Source organism: Temnothorax curvispinosus, unplaced genomic scaffold, assembly GCF_003070985.1.
Source record: "Temnothorax curvispinosus isolate PA1 unplaced genomic scaffold, ASM307098v1 QBEX01009517.1, whole genome shotgun sequence".
Lineage (NCBI taxonomy): Eukaryota > Metazoa > Arthropoda > Insecta > Hymenoptera > Formicidae > Temnothorax > Temnothorax curvispinosus.
Window position 1 is genome coordinate 587602 of NW_020219297.1, and position 25873 is coordinate 613474.

General features: G+C 41.9%; 5 protein-coding genes across 13 annotated transcripts; 4 read left to right on the plus strand and 1 right to left on the minus strand.

Annotated features, from left to right (window-relative positions):
- The first annotated feature begins 199 nt into the window (after positions 1 to 199).
- Positions 200 to 8945, plus strand: LOC112459102. 2 transcript variants are annotated; one of them, XM_025023059.1, is made up of 15 exons: positions 200 to 865; positions 1887 to 2024; positions 2277 to 2473; positions 2646 to 2787; positions 2902 to 2998; positions 3112 to 3306; positions 3755 to 3907; positions 3996 to 4272; positions 4362 to 4637; positions 4705 to 4912; positions 5261 to 5448; positions 5537 to 5829; positions 6282 to 6515; positions 7114 to 7296; positions 7357 to 8945. In XM_025023059.1, the coding sequence occupies exons 2-15, from the start codon at positions 1894 to 1896 to the stop codon at positions 7513 to 7515; spliced, it is 2733 nt and encodes a 910-aa protein (XP_024878827.1). In that variant the 5' UTR covers positions 200 to 865; positions 1887 to 1893; the 3' UTR covers positions 7516 to 8945. The 2 variants fall into 2 exon arrangements, with proteins under 2 accessions (XP_024878827.1, XP_024878828.1); XM_025023060.1 differs by lacking the exon at positions 6282 to 6515 and having other exon boundaries at positions 205 to 865.
- A 3-nt stretch (positions 8946 to 8948) lies between these two features.
- On the minus strand, positions 8949 to 11620 carry LOC112459106 (COP9 signalosome complex subunit 6). Its single transcript, XM_025023073.1, has 6 exons — positions 11533 to 11620; positions 10561 to 11103; positions 9929 to 10212; positions 9658 to 9823; positions 9366 to 9559; positions 8949 to 9259 (listed from the first exon to the last, which is right to left on the minus strand). The coding sequence occupies exons 2-6, from the start codon at positions 10778 to 10780 to the stop codon at positions 9119 to 9121; spliced, it is 1005 nt and encodes a 334-aa protein (XP_024878841.1). The 5' UTR covers positions 10781 to 11103; positions 11533 to 11620; the 3' UTR covers positions 8949 to 9118.
- Positions 11602 to 17900, plus strand: LOC112459103 (uncharacterized protein DDB_G0287625). 6 transcript variants are annotated; one of them, XM_025023063.1, is made up of 6 exons: positions 11602 to 11694; positions 12057 to 12250; positions 13859 to 15600; positions 15907 to 16077; positions 16198 to 16350; positions 16468 to 17900. In XM_025023063.1, exons 3-6 carry the CDS (start codon positions 13873 to 13875, stop codon positions 16624 to 16626), a joined length of 2211 nt encoding a protein of 736 aa, XP_024878831.1. In that variant the 5' UTR covers positions 11602 to 11694; positions 12057 to 12250; positions 13859 to 13872; the 3' UTR covers positions 16627 to 17900. The 6 variants fall into 6 exon arrangements, with proteins under 6 accessions (XP_024878831.1, XP_024878829.1, XP_024878832.1 ...); XM_025023064.1 differs by lacking the exon at positions 11602 to 11694 and adding an exon at positions 11721 to 11964; XM_025023061.1 differs by lacking the exon at positions 12057 to 12250 and having other exon boundaries at positions 11611 to 11694.
- LOC112459072 (phosphatidate cytidylyltransferase, mitochondrial) lies at positions 12420 to 13508 on the plus strand. Its single transcript, XM_025022972.1, has one exon. It carries the CDS (start codon positions 12420 to 12422, stop codon positions 13506 to 13508), a length of 1089 nt encoding a protein of 362 aa, XP_024878740.1.
- An 855-nt stretch (positions 17901 to 18755) lies between the features above and the next one.
- Positions 18756 to 23193, plus strand: LOC112459104 (E3 ubiquitin-protein ligase RNF13-like). Of its 3 annotated transcripts, none has more exons than XM_025023068.1 (8): positions 18756 to 19241; positions 20014 to 20355; positions 20442 to 20634; positions 20724 to 20935; positions 21023 to 21197; positions 21330 to 21485; positions 21561 to 21776; positions 21854 to 23193. In XM_025023068.1, the coding sequence occupies exons 2-8, from the start codon at positions 20179 to 20181 to the stop codon at positions 22075 to 22077; spliced, it is 1353 nt and encodes a 450-aa protein (XP_024878836.1). In that variant the 5' UTR covers positions 18756 to 19241; positions 20014 to 20178; the 3' UTR covers positions 22078 to 23193. The 3 variants fall into 3 exon arrangements, with proteins under 3 accessions (XP_024878836.1, XP_024878838.1, XP_024878837.1); XM_025023070.1 differs by lacking the exon at positions 18756 to 19241 and adding an exon at positions 19427 to 19568; XM_025023069.1 differs by lacking the exon at positions 18756 to 19241 and adding an exon at positions 19825 to 19917.
- The last annotated feature ends 2680 nt before the right edge of the window (positions 23194 to 25873 follow it).

Below are 25873 nucleotides of genomic sequence, written 5' to 3' on the forward strand. Positions count from 1 at the left end.
AAAACATGCACATGATTGACGCGCGCCTTTTATCTTGTTGATCTGACCAGGGTAACTTGGTCAATTTTTGACACCATATCGCGTCTATATAGAGTTTGGCAGAGCGCCGGCGCCGTTTTCTATAAATAGCGGGTGCGACGCTGACCGCCGCTCGCAACGGTTAAAGTAGTGACAGAGACGGGACGAGCGTAGGGAGTACGCGAGGGGGATGCGAGGCAGTGGTTACGGACGGCGAGCGCCGCGACGACAGTAGTAACGGATAGTAGTGCCGACCGCAGTAGTAACGGTTCGCTACTCGCGCGGCCCTTCAGCTCCGGCTCCGGTTTCCGGCTCCGGCTCCGCTGCGGCCGCCGCGACGACGATCAATCGAGCCGGCGGGGAAGGGTGCGACACGCTCGCGTACTCCGGGTCTTCAGATTTCTCAAAAAGAAAGACCACCCTCAAACGTCCCGAATCTGAAAAAGCTTCGACCGGCTGTGAGTCAAAGAGCGAGGCGAAGGAACAGGCCTATAGGAGAGACATCAGACTCCAAAGATCGACTCCGAAGAGTTGTAGAGTTTGCTGCTTGAAAGTTTCGGAGGGTTGACCGCGTAACTCCGGAGCACATCAAGCGGAAGGGACGCGGGAATATACCCCGTGCCGAATTCGCGGGGGTTGATTTTGGTCGCAGCGGTAGCGAGAAACGCGAGAGTCCGTCGTGCGGCCCCTTTCCCCATTCGACTATGTGCCGGCGTCTCGCGGGTACGATCAGGACGCCGGGATCGTCGCCGTCGGTGTACGACGTCGTCGCGACGACGGGACGCAAGACGTGAGACCCGTTTATACGCGTCAGCTGTTTCGACGTAGGCCGCGAGGGACAAAAGAGGTGATTATGTAAACGGAGATCGGCGCTCTGGAGGTCCGCGGTGGCGGCCGTCGCGCGTCGTACGCTCTCGTCGTTGTAACGTCTCCCGTCCCGTCGACGGCCGGTGAATTCCCTCCCCGGTGAAAGAGAAACTAATTATATTCGCCTCGTGGGACGAGGTTACTAACCAGCCAACCCTCCGGCCTGCGCCTGCGTGCGCGACCAGGCGTTTTCCTCGAGAGGGAATACAAATGATGACGCTTTAGACACGCGGGATAAGATCTCGCAAAATAACCGCCGCCAGCGCGAGAGAATCCGCGATCTTTTACCAGTCTGCTGGACGTTTAAAAAACTCTGAAGGGTCAATATTTAAAAAAAAAGTCGAGACCTATTCAAGGTTTAAGACCTTAGCATCTGGAAGCTGTGCGCTGGAATTTTAGATTTCCCAGGAACTCAGAATTTAAGATCCAAAAGCTATTCAGACGTCGAAAGCTTCAATAGCTAAAATTTAAGCGTCGCGAGATCGCGAAATTAATAACCGGAGGTTTTAAAAGTACAGAGATTCAATGACAATAGTTTTCAGCATGAATACTTAGTTATTGATTAAGCTTCGGCTTGTATTCAATTTGAATCGTATAATCGCAAGGAAATTGTAGATCAATCGGTAAATAAATCTGTGATCGTAATCGCATATGTAAATGCAATCGGACGATTATGGGACGGGAGATTTATGAGTAGGGAGGGGACCGATTAACTTTCCCGGCCGGCTTTATTTTACGATCGCGCTACTTCGGCGCGTCCATCACGCACAGCTTTGACATATCACGCCACGACTGTAAATCGAAATCGATCAGCGCGTTTCCAAAGTATACCGTCTCGCCGAATGCATGAAAAATTGCATATTGTACTAGCCTCCGAAAGATCCGTTCGACACGTCAATCTGACGAGGGCTGTTACCGATCTGACCGAGTTGAGCCCCGCGCGGTCATTCTGCTTAAATTGTGCATTGTACATTCCGATTATTTTTTTCTGTGCCTCGCAGATCCACAATGGCTCTGGTAATGCTACCGTGTGACCTGCCTTGGTGGCCGGCTGTCGTGAAGCAGCTGGACAAGGCCGCCTCGGCCAAAAGCTCCGAAGACCTAATAGACGCGATGCAACGACTGCATGACATGTGCAAGTACGACTCGCGTCACTTTACTTTACACTTGTTGCCTAACGCGCAAGCCGTCTGTTATTTTTATATTTAATATATTTGCTTCTCTCCAAGTTAAATTGCATTCTGCAATAAATGCAACATATGTAAGATGGATTGACAAGCAATCAATTATATAGCATTGTGCGCGATAAATAATAATTTATAACTGCTTCGCGAAATTTATAACTGCTTCTCACGACGTATTGAAACTTGCCGTGCACTTGTTTCGTACAGCATAAGTCTCGACCCCGAGGAAGACGTGCAGGACACCGACCTATTCTCCAAGTTGGGAACCTTCCTAGACAATGATCTCGATCTCGCGGAACGCGAGCAAGTGTTCACGAAGACAATACCGCGAATGGTGGAAAGGGCGAAGGCCTTAAAATCTACGAAACCCCCGCAAGGTTTACACTTCAGTCTCCAGCAGCAAGGTATCGCGAGATCCGACATTCTTCGAAATTCCCGACAATCAATCGTGTAAAACAAGTACTTTGCTATTAAACTATTTCTAACTGTCTCGCAAATCGCAGTTTGTAAGATTGTAAGCTTATGTTTACACAAGTATACACTTCAATGACTCGAAAATCAATTTATTTTGCGCAGGTGACAGCGTCGAGTACAGCTATGCCTTCGTCTCCTCTTTAATCGCGAACGCGTTCTTCTCGACGTACCCGAAGAGAACCGCAAAGACTCATCCTACGTTGCGCGATTTTAACTTTACAAACTTCTTCAGACACCTCCACAAGTGAGTGACTTACGAGCGGACTTACTACATCGTCGTGGAGAAATCTATGTTAAGCGTTTTAAGTTTAAGAAAAGGGAAAAAAAATGACTTTTCAAACACTTTACCATTTTCCAGAAACGCACAGAAAGCCAAACTCAGAAGTATCTTTCATTACTACAATTATCTCGAGACGGAGCACACACTCGACGGACGTTTAATAATTTCTAGACAGGTACACGATTTTTTCAAATCTTTACTTCGGATACCGAATTCGTCGTTAATCTTCTGAATCTTCTCTCTTTTTTAACAAAGTGCAAAATACGAAACTTTTAATGCAATTCGCAGGTGATGACGTCTAAGCAGTGGTTGACTATTGAAGATTGGCTGGAAAGTAACGTACCCCTATGTCCGCTGACGATACGTCACGAGGGACGGTTGGAAAGAGTCGAGTCGGAATCAAAAGTACTGCAAGTTTGTTTCGCGAATGCTAAAATCGGTGGCGGCGTGCTCGATGGCGATATCACGCAGGAGACTGTACATGTAACTAATTATAATCGTCTTATATCAAAAAGATTCTTAATCGTACATATATCAATGCTTGAGATAAATCTGGAGTTTAGAAGAAAAAGATATCACACGAACATAAATCGTTAGGCTTTATTTTATAATTTTTAATAAAAATAAATTAGAGAACATTTTTGAAGTTTTCTTTCGGTCAATTCTCTCTCTCTCTCTCTCTCTCTCTCTCTTTCAAAATAAATTCTAAATCTATTCATACGATATCATAAAGATCATAGACGTCAAATAATTAATTAAAAAAAATTACACAGATTACAAATCACCTTGCATTTTTTACCTGTCTTGGAATTAACACTTCCTTGTTTAAGTTCCGGAATTATTCTTTAACATATTGATACATATTTATTAAAACTCAACCTGTGTACATGTATCAAACTGAAATAGATTGCAAAATCGAATCTTTTTACAGGTAGCGACGCATCCGGAGATGCTCGCCGCGATGCTATCTGTCGAGGCCTTAGAAGACAACGAAGTACTGATAATCGAGGGTGTCAGGCATATGTCGAGGATAAACGATCCGCGTCACAAGGCGATATTCGAGGGTATCTCGAAGCCGAACGTGGTGAGTGAAGTGCGGGATCTCGGATTCGCGCGGTTTTCACGCTATCTGCGATGGGAAGGCAAACAATCGTACAGTTTTCCGAGCGCAGGTAACGGTCTGCTGCATAGATCCCGAGGACTACTCGCGATTGCCGTTGACGCAGTTCGAGGAGGACAACATTTTGAGAGAGCTGAACAAGTCGCTGCTGGGATTCCGCCAGAGGTACGTGCCCAGCAGCCCCACGGACCCGATTAAAATCGAACCGGAGACGGAGGTCGGCCTGGGATCGCGCAGATTGTCGCCGATCGGCGAGAGCTTCAGCAGCACCCCGCCGGAAACGGAGGGCGAGGACAAGGTTTTCGCGACGAGCAATAACTCCAAGACAGGTGAGAGACCGCGAAAAGTGTAATAATTCGCGTAATTTACTCAAACCAGCCTTTTGCCGTCTACGATCTCCGTTTTCTTCTCCGGACAGACAAGCAGCCCCCGCGCGACGAGCGCCATAGATTGGAGAACGCGACCGAAGTACGTAGCAGGCCTAACGGTAAATCGATAAGACCATCGAGTCCTCATAAGGTATGCAAGGATGCGAGTTGCACGAACCGGAGAAACCGATTTATCGTGCTCGGATCTAGCGGCGAGGTACTGCCGGTGACGCGACAGCTCGGTCAGATGTCGGTCTACAGCAGTTGTAACAGTCAGAGTACGGACAGTTTCCATAGCGCTAAAGAGACCATTGATGAGGAACCTGGTAAAATAATTTTAGGATGATTTATAAAAAAGAGAAAATGCGTTTCTATTAACTGAACAATTTCCAGAGGAAGAGGAGCAGAAGGTGACCAAATGCTACAGCGAGCAGTTAGATACGCCCGAGAGAAGAGGAACTTTCGCGCAACGACTGAAAGATGCTCTTAAGCGAGAGAGTACGGCGACGGGAGTTACTTCCTCGAACACCTCCTCCGGCGAGAGCAGTTACGCCGTTGGTATTAGCGTTAGCGGTAGTCACGTTGGCGATCAAGACATCAAGTGAGTCGAAATTCATGAAGAGATTAATAAAGAATTCATCGAGAGAAAAATATTATAATGTAAGGATATAATTTAGTGATGAGAGAGCAATCTTCTTCGATAAGCGAAAGATTCTGATAATATTTTTACCTACAATAAACCAAAGATTTCTGTGATAAAAATGTCATTTTTTCGCGATATCTAGTAAATCTCGACGTCATCGCGTTTAATTATTTTTCCATTCCGTACAATACAGACGATATATGTTTGATAATTGCATGCATTTTTAATGCATTGTTATTGCATTTAATTTACTAGAGTTATACTACTTATTTGGATTGACTTTTACCGAATGTAACCGAATTGTAGGGTGAGAAGAGGAGGTTCGAGGGGATTCGTTTTGCGGGACGAGACGGTGGACGAGGAGTTCCTAAAAGAGTCTTTAGAAGCAGAGCAAAAGTGGCTGGGCCGATTCCGGCAGAGTCAAGGTCCCATGTTTCAGAGGAAGGACACGAGTGCGAGCAGCAAATATAGTTTCAGCACTGAGTACAATTCTGGCGAGTATTCGAAAAAGATCGCTTACGCACGACGTCTGTTCCCCGACGAGGATAAACGAACTGAAAACCTAAACTTTCGCGTGCACAGATTTTTGTTCCGAGCTGGAGGAGGTCTATGAGCAATTGTCAAAGTGGCTGGAGGATCCGATAGTGGCGGACGAGAACCGGGAGTTGGACGCGAGAGATCGGGCGGTCGTGCGATTCGCCGGTTCCCTTCTGAAACGCGCTCTGAGCGAGTCGTTCGCCGGTGTACCGGTCCAGGAGGGCGAGCCGCAGCCGTTCATCGACGCAAATGACGTAAATCAACAGCACAAGCTGGCCTTAGCTGTGAGGAGTCTCAGCTTGGAGCTCGCTCGGCAGAAAAATCGGAGACAGCAATCAGTAAGGAACAAGTTCGACTAAACGTGTTACGTTTGCAAAAGAGATGACTGAATTTGTAAAAAGGCCCGAGTTTTTTGTTTTTCGAAAATTTATTTTGTAGAAATAATTACGAACGGAATTGCGATTTCTTTGGTTCCTCGAAGAAAGCACTTGAGACCCTTATAAAATTCATTATTTCCGTTACAATAAATCAAAATTCAAGTGCTTTCTTTTGGAAGCAGAGAACAAATTTAATATGCTTTTAGCAATCCCTTAATCCGGGTTAAACATACGACACACTGTAATATAAAAGCATACATATGTACTCTCGAAACTTCGTAATAATGAGAAAGTAAGATGGAATGAGAGACAGTTCAAATCGACTTGACTGAGCAAAGCCAATTTAACGTAGAATAATCGGGTGAATGGAAAGTTTCGAGTTTGGACTACAGGCAGCCGGAAATGCTATACAGGTGTCTGAGTCCGAAGGCGTAGATCGCTACGAGGACGCCTCGTGCGAGATGGTAAGAGAGGCGAAGGACGCCCAACGTAGGAAACTTTGGGCAGTCACGTTTACGTCGGAAGTGTTCCAAACGTTGGTCGATGATCATACGACCGTACGCCTGTCTACACCGCCCGCCTCCGAGTCTGTACAGACGGCGAACGAGCGTGAAACGCGCGAAGCGAGCACGCTCGGTGTCTCGGAGGTGATTCTGATGACTTGATCGCATCACGTGTATAATCGCAATGCATGAGACAGCAACTTGTGTTCGACCCGTATTTAAAATCGCTTGGAGGAAGAGCACTTTCTGTGGCTTGGGACTCTTCGGCAAGATGTAACTCGTCGATAAGACTGATATCTCGTATCTCCGGTTTTTTTCCTCTCTCTCTCTTTCTATCTGTCGACTTGATGCATGACGCGCGAACCGAGATCAGCATCTTCATCGTGTTCATGATCCTTATAACTAATATATTTATCTGTCTCTCAGTCTATCCAATTCTACAATTCACTCACACACTTCTCGCTTCATTCTATTCGTTATTAACCGTAGGGTAAAAATATCGTCCATATACATTCTTTTGATCGTTATGATAAAAAGGCAGAATAATTATCCATGTGAACTAAAACGATAATAACCGTATAGCTTTGTATGTTACGTGTATCTCTAGAAACCTGACGTCCGATAATCACATTCCTAGCGGCAAGAATTTGAAATCTTTACTAATTATGTTTATCACATCAGGAAAGACTGGCGTACACGGTGACAAAATAATTTATAATAAATTGTCTTATCGTGTGCGTAGTTACCGCACGAAAACAGTCCACAAGGAGGAGGCTTATTGCCCGTGGCTACTGGCAACTGGGGATGTGGAACTAGATTGAAAGGCAATCCGCAATTGAAACTCGTTATTCAATGGCTCGCCTCCTCCCTGGCAGGCACACCGAGACTAATCTATTACACTTCTGGCAATTCTGGCCTATCCAAGGTAAAAAGTAATAATACCAATTTATTACCTGACTCTTCACTGTTCTAATTCGCATTTCAGTTAGACACTGTAAGCAGAGTTCTAATGGACAGACGTTGGTCAGTGGGCGATCTGGCTGCCGCGACGTTGAGGTACGCCATGCATGCGATCGAGGAACAGGTGGAAGGAAAGAACAGTCTCTTCGAGGAGATCATCGGCATGGATAAATCGGGTCCTTAGCCCGACACGATGCTGTCCGTTCTGGTAGACGTGCTGGCTACTATGATCGAGGACAGCCTACTGAAAAACTAATATATCACTATGTACTCTTCCGCGAGGAGGACATACAAAAAGAAAAAGAAAAGAAAACGAACGGGTATATTTGACTGTAGTTAAACGCAAGGCCGATAATTAGCTTTAATAACTCTAATTCGTATAAGCCTAGTCTTATTGTTAGATGAACGTGTTATACGAGTTTCATTTTGACGAAAGGAAGATTGATTCGGTTGTTATTCTTTTGTTTTTTGTTCGAACTACTATTCTCGTCTAGCATATCAAAAGGATATCATGCAAACTCGCACAATTCGTTGTACAAGGCAATATATCAAATAGGGAAAGATAGGTTGTCGCTGCGATATTTTCTAGTCTATGTACGTAGTGTATCGTGCTGTCGAATCAAGTTTGTACTATAAGGATCTAATGGAGAACGAACATAGCGTGATATACCGGACGTTCAGTTGTCGTTAATGTCACGTTGTCGTAAGACAGCGTGGCAAACTCTCTGCAATCATACGTAATAACGGTCTAGTCATGTACGAGAGGTCAATTCTGGGTTTTACTTCGTACAGAAGGCGTAACTGGGATATTTACAGTTACATGCAATAACTAACGAGGCACAATATACTAAACTATATTTTGTACAATAATATTTTTAAGTCGTTCTATACTTTAAGTCAGAGTATATACATATATATATATATACGTAATATGCAAATAGATTTTTAGAGGGGAAACTTTTAGTATTTTATAATAAAAGATTAATGTGTAGGCAATTTTTTATGAAGGTAAAACTTATGTGTATACATAAGTCGCTGTAACGGAATCGTACATTCGGGTATAAAGAGTGGGTAATATGGCCTACAAAGGAAAAAGTATGCTTGGTAGTATGTAAATCAATTAAAATGAGGTCTTCCATTATTAAAGCAAAAACGTGTGAAAGTATTCTATGATTTATATAATCTTGCTGTACTTCTCATTGAATCTCAATGAATGATAGGAGTGTCAAAAGCATATAAAATATATATGAAGTATATATTAATAAATTTATATTACAAGATGGAATTTTGCATCTATATTCGAAATTTATTATAATCATACTTCAATATATATATAATTAGCAATATAAATTTTTTTTATAATTATTTATATTATAATTTGACTAAATGCTAAATCGATGTTAACGTAAAGAAAAAAAAAAGATCTCTTGAAACGCATCACAGTTTTTATTAATATCACACGTTATTGTTAATTGAAATCTGTTAAAACATACCATTTATACAAGACAGCATTTAATAAATATTACTTCTGAACAACATTAACGATATAATGTATGTTTCGGGTGGTTCTTACTTTCTATCATTAGCTATTACATTTCACTTAAAAAAAAAAAACTGTTATGTAACTTCTTTACTTTATTTATATTCGATACAACGTACTTCTAGAAGTAGTATTCAAACTATCCCTCGATTAAGTTGGCTGTTTAAACTTTAATCCTGAGTTCGATACTTAGTTATCTAAGAAGTAAAAAAAGACATGTATAAAAACAATAGATTCTATTTACATATCAGAAGAAGAGACTTCGTAGACGTCTTCCCACGCCTTGTCTATCATACAGGATATTAAATTTGTTTACAAATTGATTTATATTATTGCAGCCTTTAGTTATGATACCGAGATACGTCATCAAGCCAAAATCATTACATTGCTGTAAACAAAAAAAATATATTAAATTAAAATAACTAATTAGTAGAGATATATTTTTGTAGCGTATTTTTCCTAATGCATATATTTAATGTATAGTTCATACTAACGTTATAAAAGTCAGCCTTAAATTTCGGGTTATTCAGGACAGGCAGTCGATGGCTCAAAGAACAAGCCGCTCGAAGAACTTCGTGATTTCCCTTCAATTCTCCATTCTGCACCGCTTGCACATATCTCAGAACGAGTTTCACTCTCGCATGCAACATTTTAATAGCACTGTGCTGCGCCGTTAAGTGTTCAGCCACTGTGTGTGTGTGTGAAATCAGATATTTAGTTAATTTACTGTTGATTCTGACTCAATGTCAACAAAAATTACCTAAACTGTATTGTTATATTACGCACCTACTGAGCATTCGCCTTGATCGTTGTTACACATCCTTTGTACGTGATCGACTCCAATTCTCTCAGCTTCCTCTGTGGCTAACGTGTAAGTTAACGGAACAAATAACATGGTAGCCTCACCGTTAACCAAGTCGATAACCGATTCATACATAGAGACAGATAAGTGCTGCAACCAAATTTCATTATTCTTAAACATATCATCTTTTGATGCATTTAAAAAATAAAAAAAAAGATAATATTTTCTCACAGAAACACATTTCGGTCAATTTACCTCTGTGTTTTTTGGTCTCGGATCTAGTTTCAGTAACACAGGACTTTCATTAATTTCGCAAAGCTGCTTGTGCACTCTAATGTCTTTCTCGGTAGGTATGTCACCGGTAGTATACCAGCCCAAAAAGTCCATTTCACTGAAGACCTGCTTAAACTGTTCCTCCTTCGTATTATAATAATCCCTATCAATTATGACGTCGTCACCGATGCAGTTGAACAGCAGTTCAAAGGAGTTCATAATCTCTATGTTGCGACCTTTCTGTTTACCGATCAGAGCGCCGTACACTGAAAGTATTTCGTTGTCAGAAACAGTTTGCGCTAGTTTGCGGATTATTAACAAAATTTATAAAGTATATGACTGAGATCTCTAGAAATACTTTGCGCATTAACGCGTGTCAAAATTCATTTTGGAAGTTATATAGGCTAGATTCGGGGAGCGCGCTATTAGCGCTATTTGCTTATTCTACCCTTGTGTTACTCCTGATGAGCGATAAAGACAGAATGATTCAATAGCGCTAATAACGCGCTCCTTGAACGCAGCCATAGATGTTTAGGGTGTAATTTAATTGGCAAATGCGAGGAATTGCGCCCTGCTATCGGGCTTGCTGTTAATTATCGAGAAAAGGATCTCACCCAACTGATCGCTGCCCTCCTGAGCCCTGAGTCTGGTCCAGTGCTCGCTGACGTTCATGATCACCAGCGGATGCAGGCTGATGGACACGGAGCCGACGGTGCCCGAGGATGCCATGACTTTGACACTCCCGGACACCCTCGGGTTCCTCTCGGAGGTGTCCTCATCGATCTCCATCGCCGTTTGCTCGCTTGTATTTTCTTCAGGCACGTCGACCTCCATGTCGCTCCCCGGAGTTCCCGCTCGCTGTTCTCGCTAGGCTTCGCCCGGATCCGTGGAAACCGGCGCGGCGATTCCGGAGATAAGATTGGAGAAAGAGAGGAGCGGACGACAGTACCGTGGGAATTAATCGACACGAGTGCGCGATTCTCTCCGAATCAACCGAGACGTCTGTCGTGCGATGATCAGCGCGATTTAGCACGGACGGCCATCGCGTCGATTCTTTCTCGCCGAGGAAGAGAGGTCGCGTCGCGTCGAGAAAGAGAGATCGATATCTCGAGATACGTCGACCGCAGGACCTCCAACCTCCAACCTTCAATATATTTCTATTCAATGCAGATTAATTTTAACTCACTTCCTATCTTTTTCTAGTTCTAAGAATTAAAAAAAGTAGGTTTAATCGAGATTAAAGTTAACCTACATCGGTAGAAATGGACATCATTTTTCTTTCACTCCGTCAAACGCGATGAAAGATTGACAATTCTCTTCTTCATGCTTGCAATTTGATTTTATATTTAAGATCTGTAATTTCTGTTGTTTATTTCTACCAATGTGGATTAACCTTAATCTCGTTTTAACTTACTTTTTATTTTTATCCAATTTTAAGAATAAGAAAAATGGACAGGTTGAAATGGACAATATGGACATGTTATGGATCATGTTATCATGTTATCGGCTCGTGATTTCCGCCCTTAATTATACCTACGGCGCAAACGTCGGAGGCGCCAGGCGCGCTAAGCGCCGGAAGTTCGTACCTTTAAGGGCGTGCACAACTGAGCGACCCACGTTTCGCTGCGGAGTCAGCGGAGGTGCGGAATTTTGCCCGGGGCCCGGGTCGGCGTGTCAGCGACTCATCCGTTTGTCATCGTTTAAAGGGCAAAGGCGAACGATTTGCCTCGTCACGGGAACACTCGAGTGTATGTATAATGGTGAATTACTCTGATTACGCCTCTTCCCACCTGCGTTCGGCCGAGTGAGACTCGCGTCACGTATGTACATACAATCGCGACGCCTTGTCGGGCCTCGAGTATACGAGGCTACGAGCTACGAGAGTACGAGTACGAGGGTGAATCACGATCGTTCCGAAGCGTATAAGCGTATACGTGAGGTAGTATTCACGCGCGTGTACGCACTCGTCCGAGATCGCGAGACTGAGGCTGGTCCCCTCGTCGACGGGAACCATCTCGGTCAGTCCCTTCTCGGGGACAGAAAACCCGTCCCGCCCCTTCGCTGAGTAAGTAAACTCGAAAGCGAGTCTATTTACGAGTTGCGTTTCTAGGTTAGATGGGCGATCGTGTTGGCAAAACGCGCGGTTGACCGCGGAGATCGGCGAGATCTGTCGGCCACGTATCACGTCGGGACGTCGGCGCCTAGGACGACAAGAGAGAGACGCATATGCGACAGCTCGAGAATTGCCTTGTCGACGTACACCTTCCTCGAATCCCGACGATCGCCACAGCGTGAAACTTCATGGTGCGAACTGTAACGTCGGCCGCATTCTGATCGTAGAGCGTGTCCCTCGGCGAGTTCCTCGTTAAGATTAGATCAGGCGATGTGAGAGGCTACGTGAAATTGTAGGTGTTCTTAACGCGCATCCTGGAAAATTATCTGTCCTATTACGAGCCTGGAGTAATTCGGAACGATGGATAAAATCGTCAGAATACCGCAACTGAGACATTTACTCGGGGAGTTTCCCGGGAATATGAAGTTCTGCTTCGCTTACGGATCAGGTGCGTTTAAACAGATTAATAACGATGGCGATAACATGCTGGATCTCATATTCGTGGTACGAAACGCTAACAAGTGGCACACCGAGAATCTGACAAAAAATCCCAAGCATTACGCTCAACCGTTGAGATTTCTTGGCCCTAAAGCGATCACTAATGTCCAAGAAGGATTGGGCGCCAAGATATTTTACAACACATTGGTGAGAACGAGCGAAGGCCAACTCATCAAGTACGGAGTAATCTCTGAAGTTTCCTTAGTGGAGGATTTGTTGGACTGGAACGATCTGTATTTGGCTGGGAGATTGCACAAACCGGTTAAAGTATTGGTGGAGCCGGACGAGAGTTCTCAACTGCGCACCGCTCTAGTGCAGAATTTACATTCGGCCGTACACGCAGCCCTGCTGTTGTTGCCCGAGCATTTTACGGAGGTTGACTTCTTCAAAAGAATCACCAGTCTGTCCTACCACGGCGATTTTCGAATGATCTTCGGCGAGAATAAAGATAAGATCAGCAACATCGTGTTGCCACAGTTGCATCATTTCAAGCAGTTGTACGAACCAATCTTGAAACATTTCGACAATTACGTAGATATTCCAAAGTCAGATCACATGGCTGTCACGTGTCATCAGGACACTAGTCCGGCGACTAGAGTCCATCACTTGAATCACTTACCCAGAACACCGCAGGTTAAACTAGTCAGGGCATGGTCTCACGGCCCAAGATCGAAAGATACGGAAGATTGCCTGCGCGCGATCGCACACGATCCGGAGTGTTGCGAGATATTGGAGCGGTGCTTGAAAGAGATCGTTTGGAGGTCCAGCGTGACGCAAAGCCTAAAGGGAATCGTAACTGCCGGGCTCGTAAAGTCCGTTAAGTACAGCAGCGCCAAGATAATTAAGATGTTACAATCCAATCCACTACCTGATCCGAATAAAATCAATAAAATTGTTCAGACCGTTGTGAAGAAGACAGAGTCTAAGAACGCCGAGAAGCGCGTCGAGTAGTTACCATTATTCTTTTAGAAAAAGCTTCAGTCCTGATATATGTATATACATACATTTGTAAATTCTTATACGAAGCCTGTATCACAAATAAAGTGGATAGTTGCACTCAACAATGTAATATTTTATTTGTAGGTATTATTTGATGCCTTCAATTTGTGGTATACGCTCGTAAATCAGTAAAGCTATTTTTTTTTGTTGCTTAAAAAGAGTCTCGTTCCATAAATTGAAACGTTGCCTGCTAAAATATGTTGTTTAATATCGCGAGAATTCAAGATATTATTTTACGTATAGTCATTTATGTACACTTGTCATTAAAGATTTAACTTATAATGGTTTTTTCGTGTTTTCAGTATGTAACTAGACTATGACAGCGATGGATTCCGATTCCGAGAGTCAGGATAGCGACGACGGGCGGCGATTTCGTTTCGAGGCCACGCGCAAGGATTCGGTCGCACCTGTGGATACCACAGATCGAACGAAGACGCCTAAGAAGAAGCACAAATCGTCCCATAACGAGAGTTATCGAGACAGGAAGGAACGGTCCAAACACGAGAGCGGTAGCAAGACGGATGACAAGGATCTCAGACACTCCGCGAAGCATTCGAAGCACGAGTCGAGAAACTCGAGACAGGAGGATAGCAAAAATTCGCACAAGGACCACAGGGAAAGTAGGTCTGGATTCGCCACGAATGACAGAGGTTCCAGAAATTCCAACGGGGGTGACGCGAGGGAGAGATTGCGTGACTCGAAACGGCAATCGGACAAGGATCGGAGCGTCCACCGGGGGCAACGCTCGCGAGAACATTCGTACGAGAGAAACCATCACGATGAGCGGGCAACGAGCGATAAGCATCGTGGTCGATATCACGAAAGACACAAGCATCGTTCACGCGATAGAAGCCGAGATAGATCTCATCAGTCGAGTAGACTGATTAAATCTTCGAACGACGATCATCGATCTCGAGAGGATCACGGGAGACACGATTCCTCCAAGAAGATATCGGTAAAGGAGAATAGGTCGCAAAATTCAAGGGACTATTCCTCGCCTAAGAACACCGAGCGAGAGCGCAGTCATAGCGAGACTCGTTCGGACGAGAATACCAAGAAGGATTCGTCGATAGAGGCTCAAGACTGCAAGGATTTGGATCTATCGCAATTCGACGTTCTGTCGGAGACCGATGAGAACATGTCCGACGATCGGGATTCCGAGAGCCGAACGTCGTCTCCGCACTCGCGTAAGATCAAGCTGAAAAGGCACGATTCCGAAATCCGGTCGGAAAGTCGTGCGACAAAGCGAGAGAACGACGACGGAGTCAGCGAGAAAAAACGGCGGGAGGAATTAAAGGTAAAAGGAGGGAGTTGTGATCCGGCATCTAGTTCCAGTAATAATTATCCTAGCGCCGTTTCAGATTCCTTACTCGGCTCTGCATCGCACGCGACGCTCTTGGTAACGCGTATGGACTCTGAGAGAGAAAAGTCTGAGTATCGTGAAGAGGAGAGACGGCTTTACGATAGTAACGTCGAGCGTTCGAGTTCGGGAGAGAAATATTCGCGTTCTAGTGCTTCTTCGGATGAGACGCGATTATTGGAGAAAGATACGGATCAAACCGGATCCACGTACGGTCCGCTTTTACCACCGAGCTTCGTGCCTAACGCGTCTGGTGACGAGCTTGATTTTGACAAGTCGAATATTGACGAAAATAAAATCAACGATGAGGTCGATGGAAAAAATATGAATTTCATCGGACCTTGCTTGCTACCTCGGTTAAAAGATCGTCGAAGATCTGATGATGGGCAAGATGACACAGCGGATGCTTCTGCGACAGAAGTGGACGCTGTTTTCGGGCCAGTACTGCCACCACATTTGTTACAACGACAACGAGAGAAAAAATCGCGGGATAGAATTATCGGCCCCGTGCTACCCGACACTCTGGAATCGCGCGAAGAAGGTTTGACTGCTTTTCCGGAATCTGATGATGATTCTGCGATAGGTCCTCTACCTGTGGATCACCCAGCTCTAAGAACTAGCCGTGTGCACGAACAGTTAGATTTGCGAGCACAAAGAATTAGGGATGAAAAATATTCGGAAGAGGTAAAGAAAAATATATTTTTTTTTTCTAACTTTTTTGGATTTTCGCCCTCAATATCATTTTATTGTCTAGTTATCCTGGGATCGATTTAAGTTTTTATTCTTGTTCTTGTTATTTGTATCATAGTGGAATAATGTTACCTGTTTAAAATTTCTTATATGTGGAGTGACAGGAAAATCAAATGAGTATTTAATATAAGAGAATTGTTCTATCCAATCAACATGTTCTATCCAACCAATGCGTAAATAAATTGCTTATACGGATGGATTATTAGTTATCAATGAGAAAGAAAAGTATTCGTATTTTAGATTGATTTCGGAAATAAACGCGAGGAATGGATGACCGAGTTACCACCCGCTCAAGCTGCTAATCTTGGATTAGGCCCGCGCAAATTCAGACTTCGAGATGGCCCAGATATGTCAGATAGATCATGTTGGACTGACACACCAGTACAAAAAGCTCAGAAGCAGATGGACTTGGTAAATATTAAAAAAAAAAATGTCTTGCTATACATCGCTGTTTCAAATGCGAGGCATTCCATGTTATTATTAAGGCTTTAGAATTTTATATATATGCTTATGCTCGTCGCATTTTTTTAGGAAACAAGAAGATTTAGAGAATCAGAGAAAAAACTCAGAGAATCAGAGAAAAAACGTGTAAATGAATTTCAAAAAAAGGAAGCAGACAAAAGTGGAAAACGCGAGAAATCATTATTAGAAATGCATCAAAGCAAGGTCGCCAAGAAAAAGAAGGTAACTTGATTTGTATTTTTTTAAGTTATGATCTATTAAATTAATTTTTTCCATACATTCGTATACTTGCTGTACTAGGGATTGTATGTATATACATGTATATGTCTTATTTTTCAGAAAGAGGAAAAAGAAGCGAGACGGGCTGGAATATCGACGAGAAGGCCATTTGATAGAGACATCGATTTGCAAGTTAATCGATTTGATCAGGCACAAAAGAAGTCTATTCTGGTGAAAGCGCAGTTGCTCGACGATAGGTTCTCGCGTGGGCAAATTTAACACGGGTTCGAATTTTTACGGGATGAAATTATGGTAATTGTAAATAATTGTGAATTGTAAAGGGAATTATATTCTGTATTACATACATTGATTTGCAATCGATTTGATGAGACCGATGAGACACAAAGAAAGACTATTGATGAAAGTGTAGTTGCTCGACGATAGATTTTCGCGTAGACAAATTTAACGAGTTCGAATTCTTACGGGGATAAAATCACGATAAGTGTAAATAATTGTAATGGAACTTAGACTCTATATTAAATATATATTCGGAAATTGGCAGAGATACTGAATGATGTTTAACGGTGCCTTGAATTAACAGAGTTCTTGCCATCTTGACTGACAATTTTACATAAATGTTTCAGCAGAATACGCACGTCAGCTTCGTTACATTCGTGTCTTGTTAATCGTGATTTTTATAAAACCACATTTTACTGTCGGAGTCAACTAACTTTCGTCAAACTTTATTTCGATTTTAACCTCAGTTCTTTTTTCCGAAACGAATGTGTTGTAAATTGTATCACGAATGCGGATTTGATTTTGTATTACGGTTACAAATCGAACGTGTTGTTTTAGATAAAGCTTTTCCAGTCATATTTCCGGCACATTGTATTTTGTAACGTACGATGCAACGATGCATAAATTACAATCGAACGAAGATTTTATAAATATCGTGACTCATGTATATAGCATTGTTCTGTGTGTGATGCATCATAAAAACGACAATGACGTATGTAATAATAATAACGATTGTACGGATTTCTGCTCATGTATAAAATAGGTATGCCGCTCGTTGTTTGTTCGTCGTATTTTCTATAAGTGAGACAGTACAAAGTAGTGTGACACTTTGGCATTGTTGATACGTATCTTGAAAGATACATATCGGCGTGGCTACAGTAAGTACAAGTAAAATTACATTGTCACACTTGTACTTTCGAGACACTTCTGATTTTACGTACACGTTTCCAAAGGCGGTTCTATATTTTCGGTGGGCCTGAAGTTTAATATTCCCGGAGTTATATTATTTTAATTGACTTTGCGTGAGAGACGTTCATTTTATACGTATTAAAAAGGCAATTGAAAATTTGGTATCTCAAGGATCTGAAGGATCTCAAACTTGATTGGTTTGTTGATTTGTGGATTAGCCATCGCACTTTATCATATATAGATACGATTATCAGATTTATACTATTCGACGATTGTTTATTTCCTGCTGAGAAATTATGTAAATCTCTGAGTTTCTACATACAAAAATAAAATATGTTTTGATTAAAGTTGTCTTTCTGTCCTCTTTTCCTTTCACTTGTAGACGTCAGTCAATATATGTTATATACAGCTTTTATTTGATTGAACAACGCGGTATCGATTAGTGTTTTATTTTTTTAGAAGATAGGTAAATGAAGAAATAAAATAAGTTTTCGGTTCGAGAATAGAGAAATCTTTCTTCTATAGTTTTCAAATCATATATAGTCTGTTAGGAATTTCTTGAATAAGCTTGGCAAGTTAATCGCCTATTAAGTTAACAGTTAAGTTACTTGCAGTATTTCGTTAACATACATTGGACGCATAAAAAGAAAGAATATATCAGGAACACCAAATTAATGTCGATTAAATGGATTGAAAACCTAAGTCACCTTAGAGATCTTGTAATTATATATTTCCACAATTATTTTGTAATAATCAGATAATCACTTTGCTCACGGCTGTAAGACTTAATGTTTAGATGATATAAATTTTGAAGTCTCATAAGTTCATTGATCTTTAATAATATTTTGTTGGCGGTTTTCTGTAACTGCATAGCGTTATACTTTTTGCCTTTAAAATGAAATAATGATTAGATATTGATAACTTATTTCAAAGAGATACTACATACAGATATTACATAATAAGATAATATTATTAGATGATATAATAAGATCTATACTATAATATGATTATAGATAATGTGGATAACAATTAATTATATAATAAGATATAATATGATTAGATTCTCTTTCTCGAGAGAAGGAAAAAAGACGAAAAGCTCCAGAAGGATTCAGCTACAAAAAATAAACTTGAGAAGAGTCGCGTGCCGATCGAGGCCGCCTCTCGCCCACGCACCACGCATGCACGCGATTGGCCGTGGATCTTACGCACTTCTCGTGCGAGTTCGACCGACTGACAGTTCGTTTCATCAGTTAGCGATTTTCCAGCCGATTCCTCCTAATTCCTCTGCCCGGTGAGCGACACCGACCCCCGATCGGTCGACGCCGCGTCAATCATCTGTTCCGCCGTCGCCGTTCCTCCCGTTCGTCCGCCGTTCGCGAGGAGAATGAACCAAGAGTGAAAACTGAGACGCAGCTAACCTCGAAAGTGACGTTCGCGCCCGTCGCCTTCGTCGCGCGAACGATCGCGTGCGGTCCAGGAAGTAGCCGAGAAACGTTCACCGGACGGACATCCCGGGAGGGAGAGAGACATATATTCCAGAGAGAAAGAAAAGGGAGGAGGGAGGAGAGAAAGAGAGGAGGAGGACCCCTCCGACGGGATCATCCTCGTCAATGGCCAGCCGAGGAGCGTTCGCGACGTCGAGTGACTAATGGTCGCGTGCGGATGAGAGACTCGCGATCGACCTCGGAGTACGTATCGTCCACGTCCACGTCCCTCGTTCGCGACGTCCCTCCCGCAGGTTCCTCCTGCGCCGAAATTACTCTACCCCCCCCCCCCCGCCCCCCCCCCCCCCCCCGTCATCGTGGTTATCGTCGACGGTTATCTCCGCGACGTAACGCGGTCAATCAGCATCCAAAGCCGAACGGATCGAGCCCGCGATGACCCGCCTCTGCATGCGCGACGCATGCACGCGTCTCGCTCGCGATTCATGCGATTAATGCGTGTTATCAGTTTCCCTTAAGTCCGGAGCAGGGAGCAAGAGTCGTCGATCGAAAACTCCATTCTGGTGGAAACGGGTTGGTCGACGACAGGTGTTACCTCCGCGCCCCTCGACGACGACGTCAGTCGGAACGAGGTCGGAGGAGGCTCCTCTCCTCTCCTCCCCTCGCTCCGCTGACGGACGATGGACCGCGGAGAGGCAGCTGCGCGGGGATCCATTTACGACTCGCGGATAACGTTGGCTTTGTCCTCCCGGGGAGCTCTTTCGAGCGAGCGAGATTATTATGCGCCTAGCGTTGATTTCGTGTCACCAAGAACCAAGAACCCTGACAGGCAGGCCGTGCACGTGTTTGTTTACTTTGATTAGATTAGACGTTGTATTGTGAATCATTGCGTTTAGTGTGCGGGTGTCGCATGTGCCTAATCGTAAGAACGACACCTAGAGCCCAGAGATTTGTTTCGTATTTGTGCGACAGTGTATAGTCTTGAAACTGAGGTGGGATGTAATTTGTTGTTTTCCAGAGCGGCCTGGCTACGTTTTATACAATGTACTTTCTGTCCGCGTTGGATGTCGCTCTTCATGATATCAACAAAATAAACCTGGCAACTGTAGAATGAACCACTCGAGCGAGATCTTGGGGAGATATTGAACTTGATGCAACGGTGGATGTTTAGACCGATTTCAAAATGCGCCAGTGTTTGAACCACCAAGTCCTGTCGTGGCTTATCTTCCTGATTTTCTACGCCACGTACAGCAGTGGGGATATCCTAGTGTTTTCCGCCCAAGGAAGACATCAAATCGAGGAAGAGTTTCACGATATGCCTGCCAAGTTCGGAGGCATGATACCACCGGAAGGCATTAAGGTATACGTCGCTTAATTTGTTTTGTAACAAATTATATATAAGGATCTCTTGTGTGCCTACAATCTTACGTTGTGTGATGTCATTAGGGTATGGTAGTTTATGCCGATCCTCCCCACGCGTGCCACAAGATACAGGCCCCGCCGAACAATACCGATTACAATGGTAATTGGATAGTGTTAATACGACGTTTTAACTGCAGCTTTGAAATAAAAGTTCGAATGGCACAGCAAGCTGGATACGATGCTGCTATTGTACACAATGTAAACAGCAAAGAATTAGGTAAACTAGCCGTGTTATTAATGATCATAACAGCAAAATACTGTCTACGTCAATGAAGATGCGGCAAAGAGATGGTTACTTTATTCCAGAACCGATGTCCGCAAAGGATCCCATAGGAATTTTGATACCATCCGTGTTTGTTAGCGACATTACGGGAGTTGTTATCAAGGACAATTATTTATACGACCAACAATATTTTGTACTGATTAACGACGATCTGCCATTCAATATCAACACCCATTTGCTCTTGCCTTTTGCCATTGTCGTTGGGATATGTTTTCTAATTATAGTTATTTTTATGGTAAGTCGTAGACGGCGATGCCAAGATACAGTGCGCATAATATTTTACCGACTTCAAAAGTGTACCGATTATTTATATACTGTACAGATTGTCAGATGCATAAAGGACAGAAGGCGACAACGGAGGCACAGGCTACCTAATTCTAGCTTAAAAAAGATCCCTACACACAAGTATACAAAGGGTGATCCGTACGAGACATGTGCCATTTGTTTGGACGATTACGTAGAAGGAGAGAAATTACGAGTTTTACCTTGTGCACACGGTACGTTTTTCTAACAAACTACTCGATATTTTGATCATAGCGATCGATATTTTGTTCCTTCAGCCAGACTTTTCTTCCGACCTCTTAAATGTGTTAAATTATTAAACTACTACTATTCGTTTATAATTTCAGCTTATCATTCAAAATGTATTGACCCATGGTTGACAAAAAATCGAAGAGTTTGTCCTGTCTGCAAAAGGAAGGTTTTTGCAGCTGACGAGCAAGTCGTGACTGACGAGAGCGACTCGGATGATGATACAGCACCTCTCATTCGCGACGGCCACCAAGGTGCGGAGATATTTTCCTTTGCGATCAATAAATAATATGCATTTGCTGCGAACTCGGGGAGAAATGTTCTTCTAGGTACACAAGGGGGAACGTTTGCGCGGCAGATGGAAAATCCTTTTAGCAGAGCTTTAGCTAGGAGATCACAGGCTAGACAGGATATTAGTAATTCTAGCGATAATAGCTCCGATTCTGAGCAGTCCTACGTTACCACCGAGGATGGCGTTAGTACTAGTGCTGGTGAACCAGCCAATGTCACCGTTTTTATGGTATCCGACACTCACAGTATAAACGGTAAGACTAATTATATATAGACTGTATATGTAGCTATGAGAACTGCTTCAAACGCGTTCGTTTTGTTCGATCTACAGGTGAATCACAGGAGTTGGAACATTCGGCTAGCAGTACTAATCCGCACACGGTGAGTTTATACGCGGACGCTCAAGAAATTCCAGCACCTGTTGTTCAAATCGCACCGACACGACGCGGGATTATGGCAAATTCCGTGGTGCCGAATTCCGATTATTATGTCGATACTTCAGATAATACGTCGGTGATGGCCAGTAGTTCCAACAGAAACGATGTTATTACGTAATGGCTTGACATAGCTGTGACTATCATTAAACGTTACGAGTTGTTCGTGTCTCGCGGAAAGATCTTTTTCTTTTCTCTCGCGAAAGATACGTTGGTACTGTGGTGCGCACGATATAGAAGCGTCAAGGCATAATGAGGATGAATATGCATATGTATAATCCGGAAGTAGATAGTATTTTAATACATATAAAAGCTATTAATTTCTTTTTTTGAATGATGATATTGCGACTTAGCTTTATGACAAATATTCTCGTGCATTAATCTGTCAAGTATGTATTTGGTAAATTACGTAATAATATTATCGTTTCCTCTCTTTTGCAACGAGTATCACATGCAGTGATTTATTATGGAAAGAGATTAATAATTCCATATTTTATATATGATTGCAAACTTTGAGAAGTATTTTAAATTTGATTCACGTACGAAACAAAAACGCATGTATAACGAAATGTATATACTAATGTATAATTATTCGATCTGTTTTTTTTTTTTCAAGAGCTATGTATTTCATTATTGCTTGATTCCTTGACTTTTAATTCTCAGTCGAAACCGTTTTCAATAAATATATATATGTAGGTAAGACTGCAAATTCTAGTTCATCGTTTAACAAAATATTTTGTATATTAGCTTAGAAAACTTTATGTGTAGCCTACTTTAATTTACAGTTCATTTGATTGAGTTTATTTGAAATTGCACGCTATTGTCATTCGGTTACCAAAACTCAAGTATGATGTAATATATGCTTAGATAAGTTTACTACGCTTACGTTAAGCTGCTGACGAATGCTGGTGATATTGTAAAATGACGTAGTTTTGTTGCCGACATCGGATCTGTACATATAAATACTATCTATTAATACATCTAACAGTCGAGACCAAAAATGCGCAGATTCCTTTCAATGCAGGACATAGGATACTGTGAACTTTCAAGTTTAGACACTAAGTTGATGAAATTGAATCTTTAACCGCGTTAAGTTTTACGGAAAATTTATTGTTATTCAAAGTATATTATGTAAACTAACTGTACTGTTTTATAAAAGATAGATTACTTATATGTGAAGTGGGCTGTATATAATATGACGTGTCGATAATTATATGTACATTTCGCTACTCTCAAATAACGTGTTTACTCGATTTCTCATAGATATTAACAATAGAAATTGAAATTATATGAAATGAACAGTTATATATAATTTAAATCAACCGGAGGGACATTAGCATAACTCTACCACATATTAGTGGCTCTATTATTTTATTGTAAGATTGTGATTGATAGATCTGCTCGAATGTAGTATCGATGAAAATCGCGAGGCTCATGAATAATATCCTGTTGCTTATTCGGATAGGCATACGCATATAATTTAATTTCGGGATAATAGAAACAATGTTCAATATAAATATCGATTGTGAATAAAGCGAAACGTGGCAAAATTGTAAAAAGATTTTGTAAATAGCAACATGAAGATTTTGTTATATATAAGCAGCACGCGAGAAATATTTTTTATTTTTTTTTATAATTACCGAATCGGAACAAAAGTATTTACTATTATCGTTTAATAATATATAGATGTAATATACTAATAAAAATGTTTTCATATTTTTTTATTGTACTATGCAACTTGTCTCAGTCTTTTGTAAGATGCAACAGCATATTTATTGCAACTATACTTGCTGATAAAATCGAAGTGGCATATCTGACGATATGATGGTAGATTGTACGAAGCTAAAGTTCAAGAAATTTAAAAATCAAAACCTAAGTTTAAAGATAGATGAGGCGTTGAATGTGTTATAGTACGGATACACAAAAAGAATAGTTCAGGGAAAATTTATCAAAAAAGTCAATTCGTGAAACCAAAATTATCTAAATAAAGTGTCAAGAGACTATAGGTAAATACAAGAATCTAACATCACCTATACAAATCGAATGCTTTATAAAATAGAGACAATGTGTCTCTAAGAATTAAAGAACCTGGATTGTGCGAGAAGCGAGAATTTTCGAAAAGGAAGAGAACTTTGACAGAAAAAATCGCCGAAGAAGAAGCTGCAACAGCCGATCGAATTCCGAGATTTTCTATTTGAATATCGAAATCATCGCGAATATCATAGGATCTTGCGAGTGATAAGTCAGTCGCACTTTCAAGACGAAGCATCGACTCGGAGGAGGAACGGAGGGTGATGATACCGCCGGCTGTATGTCAAGAAAGGCGACCTAATAATGAGCTAACACTCTGCAGCCGCGGAGATGACTAGTCGCACCCGTGTCGCATCTGATGGCACAATGCCGCTCGAAGTTCGCTTTTGTCTTGGTCTTGTACTTTGTTTCAAGACGTATTACATACGCGACAAGTATAGCGAGAGACAACCGTGCTGTTTTACTAATTCTATCGTTCCCGACCAGTGAAGAGAGTTGTCCTCTTTACGTTCGCTATTGCAGCCATCTCGATGCCGATCCTCCGTACATTCTCTACCTACTTCGTCCTCACTTTTTTCTCTTTCTCTGCAATCTCCGTAATCGCTGTAATCGCGAGAGAACGACAAACGATATTTAAGCGATTGAAATCATGATTTAGTGATCTATCGGAATGCGAGCTCATAGATTCTCGCCAGGATCATGACCGATGTTAAAAGAAATGTATATCACTAGAACACGGTTTTCTAGGATAATATGTCAATTATGTAAATTATAAATTATATAAATTAAGTATCGAATTTCACGAGAATGCTGAAAAGTGAGAAAGAGCGGAGGTGGCTTCGGGGGTTGCCCGCTGATGGATCAAGCAACGACGTACAAGCTGTCCACGTGACTAAATCCGTTGCTACAGCTGGTCGCGTATTATCGATTCACGAAAATTTCTCTTCACGGTCATGCGCAACCCCCGTTTCCACCTTGAGACTATATAAGGAGAGTACGGTTCGCGTACGCAACGTGGTGCGCAGTGAGTATACGTATTTATCTATACGTATCACACGTGCGTGTGCAGATGCATGGAAAAATAAGCGATCGACATCGGTGAATGCGCACAGTTCTTTATATATATTAATATGGATAAACTGGAAATGTTTAGGTTAAAATTGGCGAGATATTGGAACATAAATAATTTCAATCGATGTGATTGCGAGCAAATTAATTGAACAAATGATTTTGTTAAACAGATTACATATGGGATTACATATGGGGATTACATGTATCATTAAATAGACTATATATATATATATATATATTTATATATTTATATTTATATATATGGGACAATCCACGTCACTTTTACCCCCCATCTGTCCAAAATTGGTATGGACGGATTTTAATGACTAAGGGGGGAAAATGTTTGTCTTGAAAAGAGCTTTCGAAAGGCGTGTGGCATATATGCGCAATTCAACATGGCGTCATGTTTAATCTGAAATTTTGAATTTATCCCTTTAAGCAGCCATAACTATGACGCCATGTTGAATTGTGCATATATGCCACACGCCTTTCGAAAGCTCTTTTCAAGACGAACATTTTTCGCCCTTAGTCATTAAAATCCGTCCATACCAATTTTGTACAGATAGGGGGTAAGGACAATCCACGTCACTTTTATCCACGTCACTATTATTGAAAGATATTTGAGATATAATTTATAAAGATCGAATGTACACTAAATGAATCTATATGATTTATCCAGAACTATAAAATGTTAATACTATTCAGTTCCAGTTAACCCATTTTAAGGCGGCGAATCTATAAAACGTAATATATATAACAAAATACTGTCGTAATTTTACAAAAAGGTCTTTGCAAAATATTTGATGTAAATATCA

Coding starts and splice junctions, on each gene's coding strand:
- LOC112459106 (XM_025023073.1), bottom strand. CDS start 10,780: ATGGAGGTCGACGTGCCTGAAGAAAATACAAGCGAGCAAACGGCGATG. Junction 10,213..10,560: donor GGAGGGCAGCGATCAGTTGG/GTGAGATCCTTT, acceptor AAATACTTTCAG/TGTACGGCGCTCTGATCGGT. Junction 9,260..9,365: donor TTAAGGCTGACTTTTATAAC/GTTAGTATGAAC, acceptor TTTTGTTTACAG/CAATGTAATGATTTTGGCTT.
- LOC112459104 (XM_025023068.1), top strand. CDS start 20,179: ATGCGCCAGTGTTTGAACCACCAAGTCCTGTCGTGGCTTATCTTCCTG. Junction 21,198..21,329: donor AGTTTTACCTTGTGCACACG/GTACGTTTTTCT, acceptor TTATAATTTCAG/CTTATCATTCAAAATGTATT. Junction 21,486..21,560: donor CATTCGCGACGGCCACCAAG/GTGCGGAGATAT, acceptor ATGTTCTTCTAG/GTACACAAGGGGGAACGTTT.
- LOC112459103 (XM_025023063.1), top strand. CDS start 13,873: ATGACAGCGATGGATTCCGATTCCGAGAGTCAGGATAGCGACGACGGG. Junction 15,601..15,906: donor ATGAAAAATATTCGGAAGAG/GTAAAGAAAAAT, acceptor TTCGTATTTTAG/ATTGATTTCGGAAATAAACG. Junction 16,078..16,197: donor CTCAGAAGCAGATGGACTTG/GTAAATATTAAA, acceptor GCATTTTTTTAG/GAAACAAGAAGATTTAGAGA.
- LOC112459102 (XM_025023059.1), top strand. CDS start 1,894: ATGGCTCTGGTAATGCTACCGTGTGACCTGCCTTGGTGGCCGGCTGTC. Junction 2,025..2,276: donor CGACTGCATGACATGTGCAA/GTACGACTCGCG, acceptor TGTTTCGTACAG/CATAAGTCTCGACCCCGAGG. Junction 4,638..4,704: donor GACCATTGATGAGGAACCTG/GTAAAATAATTT, acceptor AACAATTTCCAG/AGGAAGAGGAGCAGAAGGTG.
- LOC112459072 (XM_025022972.1), top strand. CDS start 12,420: ATGGATAAAATCGTCAGAATACCGCAACTGAGACATTTACTCGGGGAG.